The sequence below is a fragment of the Botryllus schlosseri genome, chromosome 14, assembly GCF_051294905.1.
Source record: "Botryllus schlosseri isolate E-star chromosome 14, Bs_hap1, whole genome shotgun sequence".
NCBI classification, from domain to species: Eukaryota; Metazoa; Chordata; class Ascidiacea; order Stolidobranchia; family Styelidae; genus Botryllus; species Botryllus schlosseri.
The window spans coordinates 10,419,082-10,436,202 of record NC_137249.1 but is presented as its reverse complement, the minus strand read 5'-3'; the positions used below and the strand labels follow the sequence as shown (position 1 = coordinate 10,436,202).

The 17,121-nt window shown below is 42.4% G+C and overlaps 4 protein-coding genes across 5 annotated transcripts; 2 read left to right on the top strand and 2 right to left on the bottom strand.

Annotated features, from left to right (window-relative positions):
* The first annotated feature begins 3,738 nt into the window (after nt 1–3,738).
* LOC145455475 (putative ATP-dependent RNA helicase DDX46) lies at nt 3,739–7,989 on the top strand. The gene has a single exon (XM_080333452.1). The coding sequence runs from the start codon at nt 4,425–4,427 to the stop codon at nt 7,701–7,703; it is 3,279 nt and encodes a 1,092-aa protein (XP_080189578.1). The 5' UTR covers nt 3,739–4,424; the 3' UTR covers nt 7,704–7,989.
* A 1,225-nt stretch (nt 7,990–9,214) lies between these two features.
* On the top strand, nt 9,215–10,787 carry LOC145455482 (biogenesis of lysosome-related organelles complex 1 subunit 4-like). 2 transcript variants are annotated; one of them, XM_080333461.1, is made up of 5 exons: nt 9,224–10,049; nt 10,113–10,178; nt 10,251–10,352; nt 10,413–10,541; nt 10,617–10,787. In XM_080333461.1, exons 1-5 carry the CDS (start codon nt 9,981–9,983, stop codon nt 10,698–10,700), a joined length of 450 nt encoding a protein of 149 aa, XP_080189587.1. In that variant the 5' UTR covers nt 9,224–9,980; the 3' UTR covers nt 10,701–10,787. The 2 variants fall into 2 exon arrangements, with proteins under 2 accessions (XP_080189586.1, XP_080189587.1); XM_080333460.1 differs by having other exon boundaries at nt 9,215–10,049; nt 10,113–10,352.
* Nucleotides 10,631–13,614, bottom strand: LOC145455476 (tetratricopeptide repeat protein 14-like). The gene has a single exon (XM_080333453.1). The coding sequence runs from the start codon at nt 13,612–13,614 to the stop codon at nt 11,782–11,784; it is 1,833 nt and encodes a 610-aa protein (XP_080189579.1). The 3' UTR covers nt 10,631–11,781.
* Nucleotides 13,615–13,627: 13 nt separating this feature from the next.
* On the bottom strand, nt 13,628–16,530 carry LOC145455477 (uncharacterized). The gene has a single exon (XM_080333454.1). It carries the CDS (start codon nt 15,311–15,313, stop codon nt 14,048–14,050), a length of 1,266 nt encoding a protein of 421 aa, XP_080189580.1. The 5' UTR covers nt 15,314–16,530; the 3' UTR covers nt 13,628–14,047.
* Between the last annotated feature and the right edge of the window lie 591 nt (nt 16,531–17,121).

Here is a 17,121-nt window from a genome sequence, read left to right as displayed (position 1 = left end):
CCGTATGTTGGCCCAACGCCATATATTCATGTGTCCAAGCGTGGACGGGTTTTGGCCTCATAAACCGGCAACCGCTCGTTGTACAACTCTACGCTAAAGCGTCCCAGGTCTCCGACGGTGTTTTCCAGAGAAACCAATGTTGAAAAAATCTTATCATGAATTCAAACCAATTTGTTTAATACAAAGGTCGGCACATTTTCATGATCAAGTCATGTTGTGGTGGCGACTTCTCCGCGTGTCTCGCTTATTGGCCGTGGTACCAAACTCAGTGACCTCTGATATGCTCAAACCAACTACAGCAAATCGCGCGAAAAGCGAACATATTTTGTTGTTGCAATGACCTCAAATAATATTACATACATATTAAAGGACCGCTCTGGTACCGTCGCGACCCAAAATCATACCCTTCGCGACCTATGTTTGGGTGGCGACCCATACTTTAAGAACCACTGGACTAAATCATCTAAATAGCCTTTTAACCGACTCCGGTAATATTCCGTTCTTCCATAATTGCGATTACAATCAGACTTATTTCAGTAAATGATGGTTATTTTTAATAATTTTTGATTGCATGTTTTTTGAGGGCGGTGGTTCACATCAGTGGCGGCTCGTGACAATATCGGGTGGTGGGGCAAGGGCTGCAAGCTACTTTTTATTAAGATGGCGTCACAATGGCGTTTTCCAACGTAAACAAGTAACTTAATGATGGTACGGTAACACGAATTTGCAACAGTGATTTTAACGTATGTGCCACGAGAGGTCCGCCGGGAGCTGTGACTTGAAGTGTGGTAACTGCGTAAACGGCGTACGGAACAAAGATTCAACACGGTTCATGTTCGCACTAGACCTGGAAATGACTATAACTCGAGAGATAACGTAAGCCTAACTGGAAAGGTCAACGAGTTCGGACAGATACGCAATTGTTATCTCATAGATTGGGCCTGTCATATTGAATCCAAAACATCATTCTGAAGAACTAAGAATAGCAGCCTCGGAAATTCGGTCTCGGTACAGCATAGGAGATTTTGGCCTTGAAACTGGAGACTGTAACACGACACATATGGCTTTATTACTGTCTATAGGTCTGCTGCGAAATCGCCTTTGGAAAATATATTACCGAATAAATACGTGGATGAAAGCTTTAAACTTAGTACACTGTTACATGACATCACCGAGCAGTGGTCTCATGGCCCTTTTCGATATGGTACACTGTCAAAATTAATGCGAACAGACCAACACCGAATTTTGCGCAAAATTTACTGATGAATAGGCTGATCAAGTGATCAGCTGTTAGCCGCCATCGAAAACGAAATAGCTATCGCGCTTGACAGCAGGGGGTTGTGAGCAAATGGCTTGAAGGCCACAATTTCACGGTGAAATTGACATTGGAGAATATACTATCAAAGTAAATATTTGAATGCAAACTGAGAATGATATCATCATCTCAGTTAACGTTACCGCAGATACACCGGCTTTTGCGTGAAATCCGCAATGCGTTGTATGCTAAAGTGTCAGATCGGAGCACATCTCTACCATACTCGACCTTGATAACGAAATTACTGCCCTAATCACCGAGTGTCAACCTTGAGACTTGGCACAGCGTTCGATACTAAAACCAAGACATACCGTGCAAAAGCTTATGACGGATCTAGGTAAAGAGCATCGTTAAAATCAATAGATACCAATACCGGCTTTGCGTATATTCTGTTAGCGATAAATGACGAGTCAGCTCTCACTCGAATTAGGAAACGAAATTACCACTAACACAGTTCAGTGACAAACTTGAAACTTGGTACAGCGTTCGATACTAACATTAAGACTTACCGTGCCAAATTTCATAACCGATCTCAGTATTGAACATCGTCAAAATCAATGGATACCAATACCGGCTTTTGAGTAAAATCTGTTCGCGATACGTGACGGATCAGCACACACTCAACTTCGGAAACGAAATTACTACCCTAAACTTTAAGTAGAAAGCCTGAAACTTGGGGCAGTGTTAAATACCACCATCACGACATGACATACCAAATTTCAAGAGTTTTCATGGTGTGAAACACCATCAAAATCGACCTATACCAGCAAAGGTCGACTAAACGCATATTACGGTACTCGAGTTCAGATATAGATACGATTGTTACATCACACCTTAGGGGCGACCAGGCTATTTGCCCCGGTTGCTCGGCCATTTTACGAATAGGAGAGAGTAAATCACCGTTTCTTTATTGTGCGCGGCTTTGAGAGAATAGACAGTGAAAGCTTGTTATGAGCGCTACCGGGGCATGCCCCGGCTAGGCATTCGCAAAGCGGAAACACGGAAGAGAATTCGATTTTCGCAGAGACCTCGCTATATATGGGCATTTACAAGCGAAAGGACAAGAAGAATACGATTTTCGCTGTGATTTCGGTATAAATGGATTGGTGTGCGTCTATAAATGGTAAAGAATTGTTATTGAACAGAATATTAGGTGGGGCAATGCCCCAGTTGCCCTATAGGACGAGCCGCCACTGGTTCACATATTAAACTCAATGATTGTTACACTAAATCGCTCGGAGCGCGAAGAAAAATTTCAAGTGGCATAAATCTGCCCCAAAATTGACAAAAACATTTTGATGCTATTTCAAACCTTCTAAATTCCGGACATTTAGACATATTTTAGAAATTCCTCCCCAGTGGTTAGTTTTAGCACTGAAATTCCAGACATGTCCGGTGTTCCGGACGTATGGCAACCCTAATATATATGCAATTCCCGATCAGATTCAAAACCATGAATTATATAATTTTTTCGCGCTTCGCGCGTTTAGGCAGAATAGGGTGACTAACTAAACAGTACATCATATGTCGGTGATTGGTAGCTTCGCAAAAAACGTATAGGCTTGGGGGGGGGTCACACCAGTCTAATTTCACACTGCCTCGCAACTCTAGATTTATTTTATACTGTCAGGATTTTGGTTTAGCAGCATAAATGACTCAAATTCATTGAAAATTAGATTTAAATTTGAAAATCATTGGTTCTCAAATCCCCAAATCCAAATTTGGTTTAGAAAAATCGGTAATGCAAATTCGGACAAAATTGTCAAATCGGTTTTTTAAAATCCAAATCCATGGTCATTGGGAGATGAGAGGATTCTCAAATTATAGAGACTACAGTCTCTACTCAAATCTCGAAATCTGAGTACATTTCGCCGAAGGCTATGTTAAAATCCGACTTAAAGAGCAATTTTAAAATCCGGATCCTGATCACCATCGGTAAATGCGAAAGGTAGACGCAAGGTAGACGCGGTGCACACGGTGCTCGGTGTAGTGCAAGTGCAATGTATCTGTCTTATGTATGGTGTTTTCGCGGTAGTTTCGTTAGATGGGTCCGGGTCCGTGGGTGGGCCGGTGGGCGATCATTGCGATGAGAGAGTACGTATGTCGTATAATTGGTTAGTACTTATGATGTTCCGTTTTTTGTTGAGCTATCCACGTTTCCATGCGGATGGTACGAGTATTGGCACGGTGCAATCAATGTCGATTTCCCGTTATGAATCAACAACAATCAATACGAGATTACTATAGTTAGCCCTCTATTTTACCGGACCACGACCTGAAATATCGATCTCGCCTTCTGACACATGCCACCTTTTCTTTTATCACCGGTCCTTTATATTATCTTCTATACTTTTCATTCAGTGTGCATGCCTCTTTTTTTAGTTTTTTATATCGCATAGAGCAGGATGGGTGTCTGATCTCGAAGACTACTCCAAGTCCTTTCGACATCTTCCTATCTTTCGCTGTATCGCAGTCTTGTGGTGTATTGAACTGATGAAATTACTAGCAATGAATTGAATTTAACATACCGTGCTTCCAATATGGAATCGGTGTCTCGTGCACACCAAAGATTCTACTGATTACACACAGGTGTGACGCTGAGAACCGTCTTGGCACACCAAAGATATTACGCTAAACGTACCGGGATTCCAATCCGGCCGTGCTTAATGGATAATGGTAATCGATGTCTGTAGTTGATCGTATATTCTGCAGAGCAAGTCATGTACTGTACGTACGGTAAAGTAATACAATACGCTTCTTCCCATGATTTATACGTATGGTAATGAGTTGTAGCCAATAATTAATGATGAAGTGGCTAGGGTGAGGTCTTGAATGGATTGTGATGTTTTTAATTTTCAACCTCGATAATTACCGTCTAACTTCGATATCACATTTCATTGCTGTGCCGCAATTGCTTGTTGTCTAAGGACGCTCCAGTGTCCTGAACAGATTTTATTGATATCAGTGCGACAGTAGCTAACAATTGTGACCAATTTCGTTGAATTTTATGCTCGGTTTGCCAGATAAAACATATAACCCATATAACTCATTTTTAACTGTTGACAGATCTTGAGTGAGACGCATAAAATATTAGTGCATTAGCCACATTATGGCAGATGACGGTTCCACCAAGGATAACACTGAGGATAAAAAGGGAGACACTGAAACTTCCGAAAAGAGCTTGAGTAAAGAGAATAAAACTAAAGATAGAAAGAGATCAAGATCTCATTCCCGTAGCAGACACTCCAAAAAAGATTCGAAGCGACGGAAAGAGTCGGACTCAAGAAGGCGACATAACCGCCGGTCCCGTTCGAGAAGCAAAGAGAAACGGTCCAGAAGACGCAGGTCAAAAGATCGCGCACGGCGCAAACGGCACAGCTCAAGTTCGAGTAACAGTTCTGATGACAATGAAAAGAATGAGAAGTCGGAAAAACCCACTAATGGAAAAGAAGAGGTGAAATCCACCGAGAAAGCAGAAGACAGAAAGAAAGAGCGAGGGAGACGCACTGACGAAAGAGAAAGACATCGGTCGAGAGAGAAAAAATCACGGAGATCTCGAACACCGGAAAGGAGGCGCAGACGCTCACGAGATAGGCGAAGGTCAAGATCAAAATCGAGAGATCGTAAATCGCTGCGTCGTTCGTCACGTGAAAAAGAACTCGCGAAACCAAAGATAACCGAAGCAGAAAGTCAAAAACCCAACAAACCGCTGATTGTGGAAGAGTTTGGTCAGGAAAAGCTGGAGGAAGAAATGAAGAAAAGGAGAGACCGGGTGGAAATGTGGCGGTCGGAGCAGAAACTTGCGCTCTCTAAAGCGGGACAGGAGAATGCAAATGAGCCCGAGGAAGAAGACGCCCCTAGAACAACGTGGACTCTTGAAGATGACGATGACGACGATCTAGAGGATAATAAGGAGGAAGGGACGTCGGAAAAAATGGAAGATGATAAAGAAGACGAAATTGATCCCCTGGATGCATTTATGCAGAACTTGGATTCAGGAAACAATAAAGAGGTGTTTGAGAAAAACGATGTCAAATCTGACTCAGGCGGCGGGCCAAAAATTAGTAGAGTGGTAGCGGTGGCGAAGAAATCGAAAGGGGAGGCTACGGTTGCTCCAGTCAAAAATAAAGGGGAGCTGATGGAGGCCAACGCGGATGCGATGGAATATTCTTCCGAAGAGGAGGAAGAATCTTTGGACACGGCGTTCAGTAAATATCAAAACAAGCAAAGAAACAAAAAGCTGGACAATGTCGTCAATCACGACACGATAACGTACGAAGATTATAACAAGAAGTTCTATGTCGAAGTGCCCGAAATTGCAGCCATGACCGAGGAAGAAGTGGCAGTGTACCGAGCGGAATTGGAAAACGTGAAAGTCCGCGGTAAAGGCTGTCCGAAACCGATAAAATCGTGGGCACAGGCAGGAGTGTCGTTCAAGGTTCTGAATGCGTTGAAGAAAGCCAAGTTCGAAAAACCTACTTCGATTCAAGCTCAAGCTCTTCCTGCAATCATGAGCGGACACGATTTAATCGGGATTGCCAAGACTGGCAGTGGAAAAACGTTGGCGTTTCTGTTGCCTATGTTCCGCCATATTTTAGACCAAAGGCCGCTCGAAGATGGTGAAGGACCTATTGCAGTCGTCATGACCCCGACCAGAGAACTGGCACTCCAAATCACCAAAGAATGCAGGAAATTTACGAAAAATCTCAAGTTATGCGCGGTCTGTGTTTACGGCGGCACCGGCATATCGGAACAGATCGCGGAATTGAAGCGTGGGGCGGAGATTATCATTTGCACTCCCGGGCGTATGATCGATATGCTGGCCGCCAACAACGGAAGAGTCACCAACATGCGCAGGTGTACATATATGGTGCTGGACGAAGCCGATAGGATGTTCGATATGGGTTTTGAACCGCAGGTGATGAGCATTATAAACTCGTGCAGGCCGGACAGACAGACAGTCGTGTTTTCCGCTACTTTCCCGAGACACATGGAAGCGCTCGCGAGACGTATTTTGTCAAAGCCTATCGAAGTGCAAGTTGGCGGAAGAAGTATTGTGTGTTCCGACGTGACGCAAAACGTGGTGATACTAAATCGGGAGCAGAAGTTCCTCAAGTTACTTGAGCTACTCGGCACGTACCAGGAGGAGGGGGCCGTGCTTGTGTTTGTGGACAAGCAGGAGCACGCTGACTCTTTGCTGAAAGATCTCTTAGACAGTTCATATCCGTGTATGGCTCTTCACGGTGGCATCGATCAGTACGACAGGGATTCGGTTATCAACGATTTCAAGAGCGGAGCTTCTAGATTACTCATCGCAACTTCCGTCGCTGCTCGAGGGCTGGATGTTCGAAATTTGATATTAGTAATAAACTACGACTGCCCCAATCACTACGAGGATTACGTTCACAGATGTGGCAGGACCGGGCGAGCCGGCAACAAGGGATACGCGTTCACATTTTTGACGCCGGACCAAGCCCGGTATGCCGGGGATATAATCAGAGCTCTCGAACTGAGCGGGGCTACGGTTCCGAGAGATCTGGAAAACCTATGGTCCGCTTATAAAGTCGATCTGAAACTGCAAGGCAAGGAGGTGTCGAAAAACAAGGGATTCACCGGTCGCGGTTTTCAGTTCGACGAAACGGAAGATCAGATGGTCCGCGAACGGAAACAGTTTCAGAAGGCGGCGATGGGCCTTCACGATTCCGACGACGATTCGCCGACCAAGGATATCGACGAACAAATCGAGAACATGTTCAACAGTAAGAAGCGCGTGAAGGATGTTTCAGGTCCGCTCACAGTGCCCGGTTCTGGCGGTTCTCAATCTTCGGCTAACAGCAATACCCAAAAGCTTGAAATGGCCAGGCGACTGGCATCCAAGATCAATATGAAAAAAAATCTGGGAGCGGAAGCGCAAGACGTTACTCAGCAAACTGCCAGCGCTATTATGAAGGGCGGTCCGTTTCAAGCGCCCAAAGTCAGCGCGAAGACTATTGCGGAACAGCTGGCCGAGAAACTGAATCAAAGATTGAACTACGTCCCGCAAGAGAAGCCGGAAGAAGAAGATACGACTGACAGCATGAAGCGATATGAAGAAGAACTTGAAATTAACGATTTCCCGCAAACGTGCAGGTGGAAGGTGACTTCGAAAGAAACTCTTCTTCAGATAAGCGAGTATAGTGAAGCGGGTATTACGATTCGCGGGCAGTACTACGCAAGCGGTAAACAACCGGAGGAGGACGACAGGAAATTGTACTTGGCGATCGAAGCCACCACTGAAATTGCAGTGCAGAAGGCCAAAAGTGAGATCACACGGTTGATCAAAGAGGAGCTTATCAGACTACAAAATTCGTATCAGCCGATGTCGAAGAATCGATATAAGATAACTTGATGTGACGCTCGAAAATATGCTTACGTTAGTAAATACTTTTGGGGTCATTGGCTTGGGATCACTGTCAAAACGTTGTCATTGCAACTGACCGTGGACATGTCTTTTTGCTACCAAAATAAATTTTTTAACATCTCTGAAGGTCAGGGATCTCAATCGCAAAATTTATCGTGTTGCATACTTTGCCTCCAACACAGATGTTGAAGATACTACTGATGTTACTTGATATGATATTGTTTTTCATGAAAACCTCTTGATCAGCTCAATATCATACCGAATTTATAGAGTACATGCTTATCAATTCAGCTGCTGCCAGATGAATAATTTCAATTGCTACTATGGATCTATGCAAATTGTGCCCACATAGCTTTACAATGCAGGTCAGATGAAGTTGGGGGGTCAGTGGTTATTGAACCCCAGGTTGCGACTTGGCTTGGCACGATGACACGAGTCAAGTAGTAAGATATAATTCTTTAGAGTACTAAATTTCACCCTTTCCAAAAACGAGAACTATATTGCAAATACTGTTTTCCGCTGTGCCTGTAAACCTCGATCGGTCGTATCGTAGCATAAAGGTGTACAAAGTTATGCGCTTCATTTTGGAAAGACAAATCTATGAAGTCATGATCAACCCACAAAATTGTCCAGTGTAATGAAATGGGCACTCAAAAAATACCAAATTACCATCATGTTATGAGTAGAAGTGGCATTATTTTTGTTCTGGTCGCATAAAAGGTACATATTTTAGCTGACCAATGTCCATATCATTCAAAATGTTATTATATCATATTGAGTGAAATTCAAATACACGACTCGAAGCCTAATACTGCATTCACAATCGAATCAGGTACTCAATTTTGCACAGCCCTAATTACGATAATTTCAGGTGTATCGTCGCGGTGGAATCAAATAAGCTTTGGTTCATTTTTCAAATTTTGAGATCCATTTTTAAAATTTAGAAAATCTGGTTTAGCATATAGGAATTTTCATTATTTTGGCCAAGTTTATATCTATCACTTTGTTTGAAAGTTAATGACAAAGATATGGCCGAAAGAAAACTCAAAAAGTTACTTTTCTCAAGTGAGCATAAGCTATAATTAAAAAATACGGGAGAGGGCATTTAATCAAGTTACCTGACATTTCCGTGATGGTAATTTTGCCAAGACGTCTTCACTGACGACGTACTGCTACTTTTTTTGCATTGCCCAAGTAGGTATTTCCGTACTTGCACTCAAGTGCTGTTTGAAGTCGTAGTTCCGAAGCAAATTTAATTAGGTTCAGTACTTGGGTTGGAACCGTTCCTGTAGTCAAAATCATGGCTAGCGGCAAAAGCGCAGGCGTAGCGGTCGATAAACTAAAGATAACTAACCTATGGAGGTTAGTTATCTATAGATAAACCTGCATAAACACTAAACACTGTCCGTTGGATTCGTCGCTTCCGTTTCTACAATTACCGTCGGCCCCGTTCCGCCTTCAGAGACACCAATTTCGACAATGCAGAGACCTAACCAGTTGCTGCAACGGCCGCTGCAGTGTCTGCGAATCCATTCGTTCGTTTTATTAGTATCTTATCAAAAACCAGAAAATTTCGATAAGATGAAAAGACAGAAAGGGGTCATAACGACTTGCGGCAGTACTCTTTCAATCAGACAGCCACCCACCTTGATCTATAGAACGTATGTACGCTAAATAAGATTAATGGTGCTTGGGGTTGGTGGCTTGAGAATTATTATCTATATTAAGAAACTCACTTTCATTCATACGCACTGCAATTTCTGCGATCCACGCACTTGACTACAACATTTTTTAAAATTCTTTCTACGATTTGTTATAGACAACTTCTCTTTTCCATTCATCTCGAAACACCATATACATCAACCTTGTTGAAGTAGTAAACCCCAGCCACCAACCCTTATGAAGGACCATAACTACAACGAGATAGGATTTGATAACCACACACTGCTGCTGCTCAGTCCTACCTTCCGCCAACCTGTCAGTGAGAAGCCCCTTCCTAACATCTTACTTACAATGGAATTTTCCTGTATACAAATCCATAGTGTCCTGCTGCTATACGACCCTGGCATACAATACAGTAATTAACCTATTCATGTAGAGGTAAAGCTATTTCAGATCACGTACTTATTGATGTAAATATCCCTGTTTTATCGGCAAGGGCGCTTATTGATGTAAATATCCCTGTTTTATCGGCAAGGGCCAAAGTATTTGCAATGACTGTGAGAAAACCGCAGCACCGGAGTAAACTTGACATGCTGATTGCAGATGGATAGGTTAACTAAGTTGCTCAAAGATGGCGAGAAAGATGCTGATCCTGCTGCAGTATTTACTAATGTAAGAACGATGATACTTGATAATTTTGTGATATTGGTCAATCAGTGGCATGCTGTCTTTCAGGAAGTGGATACAAACATCAGTCAAGCGTTGACTTTGCTGGACGAATTCCATGGAATGATAGAGATGGTGTGCATTTGCATTGGTGGTATACATACGTGTACGGAAAAATGGAAAACATTTACGGTCCTACATTTTCAGATTCGCGATGAATCAAGCGAAATGACGGAAGTGAATTTGAATGAATTTCGTGCAGCAGCTATCAAAATGAAATCGTTGTACAAGGAAATAGACGATTTGGAGGTACTGACATAGATGGGACGTTATAGAAATGCAGCTGTATGACAATTTTATCGTCTGCAGAAAGTGGTGAACATAATCAAGGAAAATTGTGATTCAATCGACAAAAGCTTAAACCAGGCAGAGAGCGAGACAAATGCATTCTCTCTGTTCAAGAAAACACTGAGACAAGCTGTTTCACCAGGAGCCAAGGTGAGCACACTTGTAGCATAATAGCCTATCCTATGTCTTAAATACAGCACTGATTTTCTTATTCTGTTTTGACAGCCGCAACAGAGCTCTTCTGCAAAAGATAGTTTACCGCATGTTGTTTTCCAAACAGAAGACTTGATACCAAGAACCGAAACATGAATAACAACTTGAATTTACATTACACAAACATCTTTACACCCACTATGCAAACATTCAAATATAATAAATTTCTGGTAAAATTTTAAAGCTTGACTTCGGAAGCTCGCTATCCCATCTGAGTTCCACAGCGAGTTCGTAAACTCAGATTAGGGATGGAAATAAACTGGTATTAGACAACTGATAATCGCCAGGAAGCATTAGAGAGAGAAAAGATGTAATTTTTCTCCGACAGTGGGAAGTTAGTCACATTGAAAATTTCCCTATACCCGATCGGATAGAATTATAGCTTGTATAGTGAGTTGTAACTGTGAATGCGCAAACAGCGAGTGCCTCAGCGTCAACTGCAACGGATGACATGAGAATGCACTTCAGATCAATTACGTACGTAATTAACTTCAAGACCAATAGTGCACATATTTTCATCGCCTGCAGCTTGAGGGAAAAAAACATGCAAACGAAGTCTCTCACTAAACACGGTACGGTAACCTTAACAGACCTTAATCATGTTTAAAATCAGTAATTGAATAGTATATTCATATTGGAATGAACCCGAATATTTTCGGCTGACACTCGTCATGGCTTATCGTCAGCAACAAGTAGAGAATTGGAAAGAACATTGTATATAATATCAACAATCGTATGACAAAATATGATGTCACCAGCATTAAATTTTGAATGAGAGAGTGGCCAATGTACTATTATTGGGTGGTACACGAATTCCTTTTATTGACTACGTCATATTTTGTGATACGATTGTTGATATACAATGTTCTTTCCAATTCTCTACTAGTTGCTGACGATTACCCCTGACGAGTGTCAGCCGAAAATATTCGGGTTCATTTCAATATGAATATACTATTCAATTGTATATTGAGGTTCTGTACCTCCAAGAAGCTCTTCAAAATCAGTAATGTGTGACCAGGATTGCGATGAATATGGAATGAGCCTAATCATGAAAATTGTATGGGCGATGTTGCCAGGAGCTACCGAGCCATGAATCAACACTGGATCATAATGCCTTCCATCATGAACATTGGGCTTATAAGCAGGTGTAAAGAGCAGCGACAATGAATAGCTGCTATCACCGCCCGCTTTTCCGTGACGATTCAAACTTCGATATCTCTTGTAAAATATCTTTGAAATTGTCCTTAGTTATGTTCTTGATGTCGCTGGATGATCGTCGACGGCTATCTATAGTAGGCTGCGGGCTGACTTTTCTGTCGTTAGAACGAATAAGAACGCTGGCGGGCTGTTCCGTGAAGCTGCTATTACGCCTACTGGAGGAGTTCATCGACAAATCTTTTCTCCTGTCGTTTGACGAAGACCTGCCGGCACTGTTGTTGCTTCCCAAGCTTCGACTTCTATTCTTGCTCGTGCCGGACTTCGTTTCATCGATTGACTTTGACAACTCCTTTGTAATCTTGGACTCAGATTTGTGGCTGCGTTGCTTTTTGCGACGAGAACGTTTCCTCCTGTTGTTACTATCACTGGACGAGGAAGAAGTCGAGCTGGATGAGGAAGAACTGGAGCTAGAAGAGGAACTACTGGATGATGATGAGCTCGATGATGAAGAAGACGACGACGTGCTTCTTTTACGGATTTTTTTCCGCCTGGACTTTGAATTCGATATCTTTCGCTTTCTCAGAATGGCGTCGTTTTCGAGAATGTTCTTCAGCTTCCTGGCCGTGGTCCTTTTCTCTTCCGAGTCTCCAGAAGCGGCGGACGAAGTTTCTTCCGCTTCTCGCCTTTGTTGCTCTTCTATCTTGCCGAGAGCGTTTCGTGCTTCTTCACAGTGAGAGTCAATAGCCAGAGCTCTTTGGTAACATCGCTTGACCTCCTTAATCTGTTCGACATCTTTAGCTTGGGCTTCGATCTGTTTCGCTCGCTCTACTAGTACTTCGGTCAAATACTTCTTTGCGTTTCGATGATCGGTCTTAATTTTCAACGCCACCTCGAAGTCGTTGATAGCTTTCGCGAAGCAATTTCGATTTGCGTAAAGCGCCCCCCTTGCCACCAACCCATCAACGTTGTCCGTGTCCATGTCCAAAGCGTAATTGAAATTTTGCAAAGCGACTTGGTATTCCTTATTTTTGAAGTGTCGTACACCCTTCTTCACGCTAGCGTCGGCCACTTTCCTGCTTTGCTGCTTCCGTAGACTTTCGGCAAATTCTCTCTCCGGTATGTCTATACACCTCAGGCCATTCATTAGCGACATTTCTGGTCCACTTGAAACATAGAGTTTGTCCATCAGGTATTTTACAGAGCTAGGATTGATGAAACCGACGCTCTTCTTCATAATATCTTCGAACGGCTCCGTCGCTGTTAATCCTCTGCGGTATGTTTGCGGAAGGTCATCATCGTCGATTTTGCCAAGACTAACATTGTATTGTGTTGTTTTCTCATGGAGAGAAACGATTAGTTCGGAATCTCTGACGTTGACTTCCGTAATTGCACATCTTACCAAATCTGAAGGGCTGAATTGTAGAAGAACGTCTTCGTGATTTGTTCGTTTTGGGATCTCCGACGCGGCACACCAGACATTTATCATATGATGGGCAACGTCTTTGGATTTTTTACCATCCAAGGTTAGAACAATGGCCGTGAAGCCATTTTCTCTGATCGAGGTAATTCTTACTATGACGAGATCGCCCCGTTGAAACCCTTTCCAATTGTAATCCAGCGACTCTTTCTTATCAACTTCCATAAATTTCTCCATCGGAGGTAACAGTGCATACAGATTTTTATAGTTCTCCGTAATCGACCAGTGTTCTTCAAATGATCTGCTATTACGTCGATGCAAGCCACGGACACATTCATGCTTCTTTTTTATAAACTCTGACGCCGTCTGGCTGATGACGATATCCGAATTTTGCTCATTGTTGTGGCGTGATGTGTGCAGCCGGGTATTATTCATACTTTAAGTACACCTCATGATAGTTGTAAAAAGAAATGAATGAGACACTGAGTGTAAATCAATGCAAAAAATGCCGTTAATTGGCTAAAAAGGCTATTCATAGTTGTCCAAGATCACAGACTGAAAGAGAGTTTCGTGCAGCTTTGCATGACAGTGATCAGTTGCACATATCATAAAAAATGGGCGAAGAAGCTTTCTGACAACAGTCACACTATCAAAGAAATGAGTAGCAGCAACTGGCTGACAGTGACATTAATATAAGCCTACTCACTTGAACAACATTAAGGCACTCTTAGATAGTTGTGGAGCACACTGTCAAGGACTTATTCGGGGCAGTTTGCAATAGTAGGGAGTGAACAATTGACAATATCGTGGCGCAGTAAAATTGGACGCAAGCGTGACACCATAGCAATGCAAGCCATTTGCGTGATTTTCAGTCGTCATCACCCGACTGCTTAGCATCTGGCGATGAACCCGTCAATTCGGCATCGCCTTCCCGAGTGTCTGGCGTCATTGATGCATATTTATTAATGACACTTTCAAGATTTCGAACTGCGATTTCATGATTCTTTTTTAATGTATCATGCAATGCAGAATCGGACTTTGCTGGGTCATCTTTCAATTTGTCATCAGTTTCCTGGCAACCCAAGTGATACCAATAGTCTTGCTTACGAAGATTCTGCATATTTCGACCAACTTCTTCGAAAATACTTTTGGATATCGCATTAATATCGCTCGGTGACAGGCCCAGATCATTTTTAGTTGAGGCTTTCTTGACCAAGTCACATATATCCGCAAAATCTGGGAGGTCTTGGTCATTTTTTGGATTGTTAACGAAGCGTTCGATCTTCTTATTTATTACCGAGTATGATGAGGAGGTCACTTTTATCCTGCTTTTCATGACCTCACCTCTTAGATCAGGGTCACACGACTTCGACCGACATACTTTTGCATAGACCTTCACAAAACGTTCTTTAAGCTGTGCTTCTTGAATATATGGTGATTCTCCACTTTCCAGGTCATCGAGAGTTAATTCAGTGGTCTGTAATTTTATGATTTCCTTGGAAAGAGTTTCAAGATGTTTTTCTAATTTTTTAATCCGAGATGCTACAACCGAAGAGAGCACCGGGTAACCATCAGGAGATGGTGAACTCTTTTCTCCTTTAACACTCGAGTCTAATTTCGGACGTTTTGACTTTGACGCATCAGGAATACATTGACCGCTACTTGATGGTTTGCAGTCTTCATCAAATTCCTTCTCCTGAAACTTACTGGAAGAATGTGGTTTCGCTTCAAGTTTTGATGATTTCAAACTATTGTTCGTCGTCTGTGGAGTATTTCCGTCAAGCACCGAGAGAATATCGAGAACATGAACATAAACCTTGTTGTTGCCGTTTTTCATTTTTTTCACACATTTCTGAAGAGATTTTCGGTATTCACGCGAAAATTTTGCAGCATGCGCCACATGCTGTTTCTCAAGATGGTCCAATATCTTGGCGCCTTCTCCTTCTTTATCCCCCGACTGCTTGATCAAAGTATTGCAGAGAGAAGAAAATTCTTGGAAGACCTCATTCGTCCTTTTATCCTTATCAGATTGATGCATAATTTTTGGCTTAGTTTCAAGTTCTGCTTTGATCTTTTCCGGTTGTTGTTGTTCTTCATCACTACTATTAATTACAATTATTGGTACCTGATTCATTTGTGTGCTAATTTAACCTGGAACGATGTCCAAACATGAAAAAAAATTCCAAGTATTAGTGCTATGAAAAACATTCATATGAACATACCACCAACTGCTTCCATTTGGAAGATAATCAGAGATATCCGGTAGGAATACATTGACGTCGCAAGTGCAAAATGAGACATGGAAATCTGGGTGCAATTTCAGCATCATATGGTCTGAAATTGAAACCGCTGGGATTTGGCTGGACTAGCATTGAAAATTAGTTAACTGAAGTGCAAAATGAAACAGGAAAATTTGGGTACAATTTCAGCATCATATTATCTGAAATTGAAACCGCTGAGGTCACGGCGCACATACAACGCATGCAAACCACAGATTTGGCCAGACTAGCATTGAAAATTAGTTAACCGATGAAGTGGTGTGCAGTGTTTCAATAATGTTCGTCCGGGTGAGAATCTCGGTACATTAAGCGCAACACATTAGGTGTGCTAAGGCTATTCCCAATGTGACACCGTGTGTACAGTGAGTAGAATATTGTATGCACTAGTCCCCGATTGGGTGTTCAAGCCAATATACAAAATACAAACAATACTACTTAGTCCTATACAATATAACACTTCTTTGATTACTAGGCCTATTTCTCATAAAACCTCACTAACTTAATTACTCCATATTACAAGGCAGGACTATGCCTCAGAAACTTGATATGAAATATTAACAGGACAGCAGAAATTTCTCATTACATGAAATGCAGTTCCCAATCTTTGATTCGAGTAGCATATTTTATTCAGTCGTAGTTTGATTGTTGGATTTTATTTTATCGGTCCGCAAGATGACAATGTTGAGAAATAATAACGACCGCACAAGACGGTGCATTGTGCAGCCTTTCAATTTCCACGCACGCGAAGAGCTTTCAGCTATTTACCGGTACTGCTATACAGCTACCGTACTCTATACTGCAGGAGTAGGCCATCTTTTGCTCTGCAGAACAGTTTCAAAGTGGATTTTTTTCGCAGAGCATTCCTCAAAAACATAAGCGTTCGACATCGCAAATTGATTGCAGCTCAGACAAGAAATCTGTCTCAAGATTAAAGAGAGTAACTTGATTATTTTTAAATTTCCCTAAGTGATCTTGACCAGTATGCAAAAGGCAAAATTATATTAACTTTATACTATATACTAACGGTCCAGTAACAGTAACCAACTCATGAAGTTGCGACTACTGCTCCACTTGTCTACTGGAATACTGGATCTGGATCATGATTCATGAGCAGGACCACTTCAGTAGAAACAGAGACGTGCGGATTTCGCGATTTCAGAATCCGAATCCGGTACGCCAGAAAGTATTGTTCCGTTTCTACTCCGCATCCGATCCGGTTTCGAGAATTGATATATCATAAAGTCATTACGAACTGCGCAGGATCTGAATCCCATCCGTCCTTTCCAAAATGGGACAAATTTCGCTCGTTCGTTCGGTTGATTAGCAATCCGATCCGACTCCGGTCGTATCCAAAGTCACTCAACATATCTTTTCATTTTATCGCAATTTTGTGGGGTTTTGATGTGATACTGAGATTTGCCCGATACATGATGATGATGCCTATACAAAGCTGTATCGAAGTGATGGGACGATTCCATCAATCGTAGGTCGCTTTATGACTCGCTAGAAGCATGTCGTAGCACAGTGGTGGCGATATAAGCGCCTGCTACCCGCGCGGCCCGGGCTGGATTCCGCGTCGGAGGTTTATTTGCGATCCTCTCACGCCGCGTCGCTGTTTTTACGGCGACGAGAAGGCCAAGAAAAAGAGCGTACGAAAGAACGC

Coding starts and splice junctions, on each gene's coding strand:
- LOC145455475 (XM_080333452.1), top strand. CDS start 4,425: ATGGCAGATGACGGTTCCACCAAGGATAACACTGAGGATAAAAAGGGA.
- LOC145455482 (XM_080333460.1), top strand. CDS start 9,981: ATGGATAGGTTAACTAAGTTGCTCAAAGATGGCGAGAAAGATGCTGAT. Junction 10,050..10,112: donor CTGCTGCAGTATTTACTAAT/GTAAGAACGATG, acceptor GCTGTCTTTCAG/GAAGTGGATACAAACATCAG. Junction 10,353..10,412: donor AGGAAATAGACGATTTGGAG/GTACTGACATAG, acceptor TATCGTCTGCAG/AAAGTGGTGAACATAATCAA.
- LOC145455476 (XM_080333453.1), bottom strand. CDS start 13,614: ATGAATAATACCCGGCTGCACACATCACGCCACAACAATGAGCAAAAT.
- LOC145455477 (XM_080333454.1), bottom strand. CDS start 15,313: ATGAATCAGGTACCAATAATTGTAATTAATAGTAGTGATGAAGAACAA.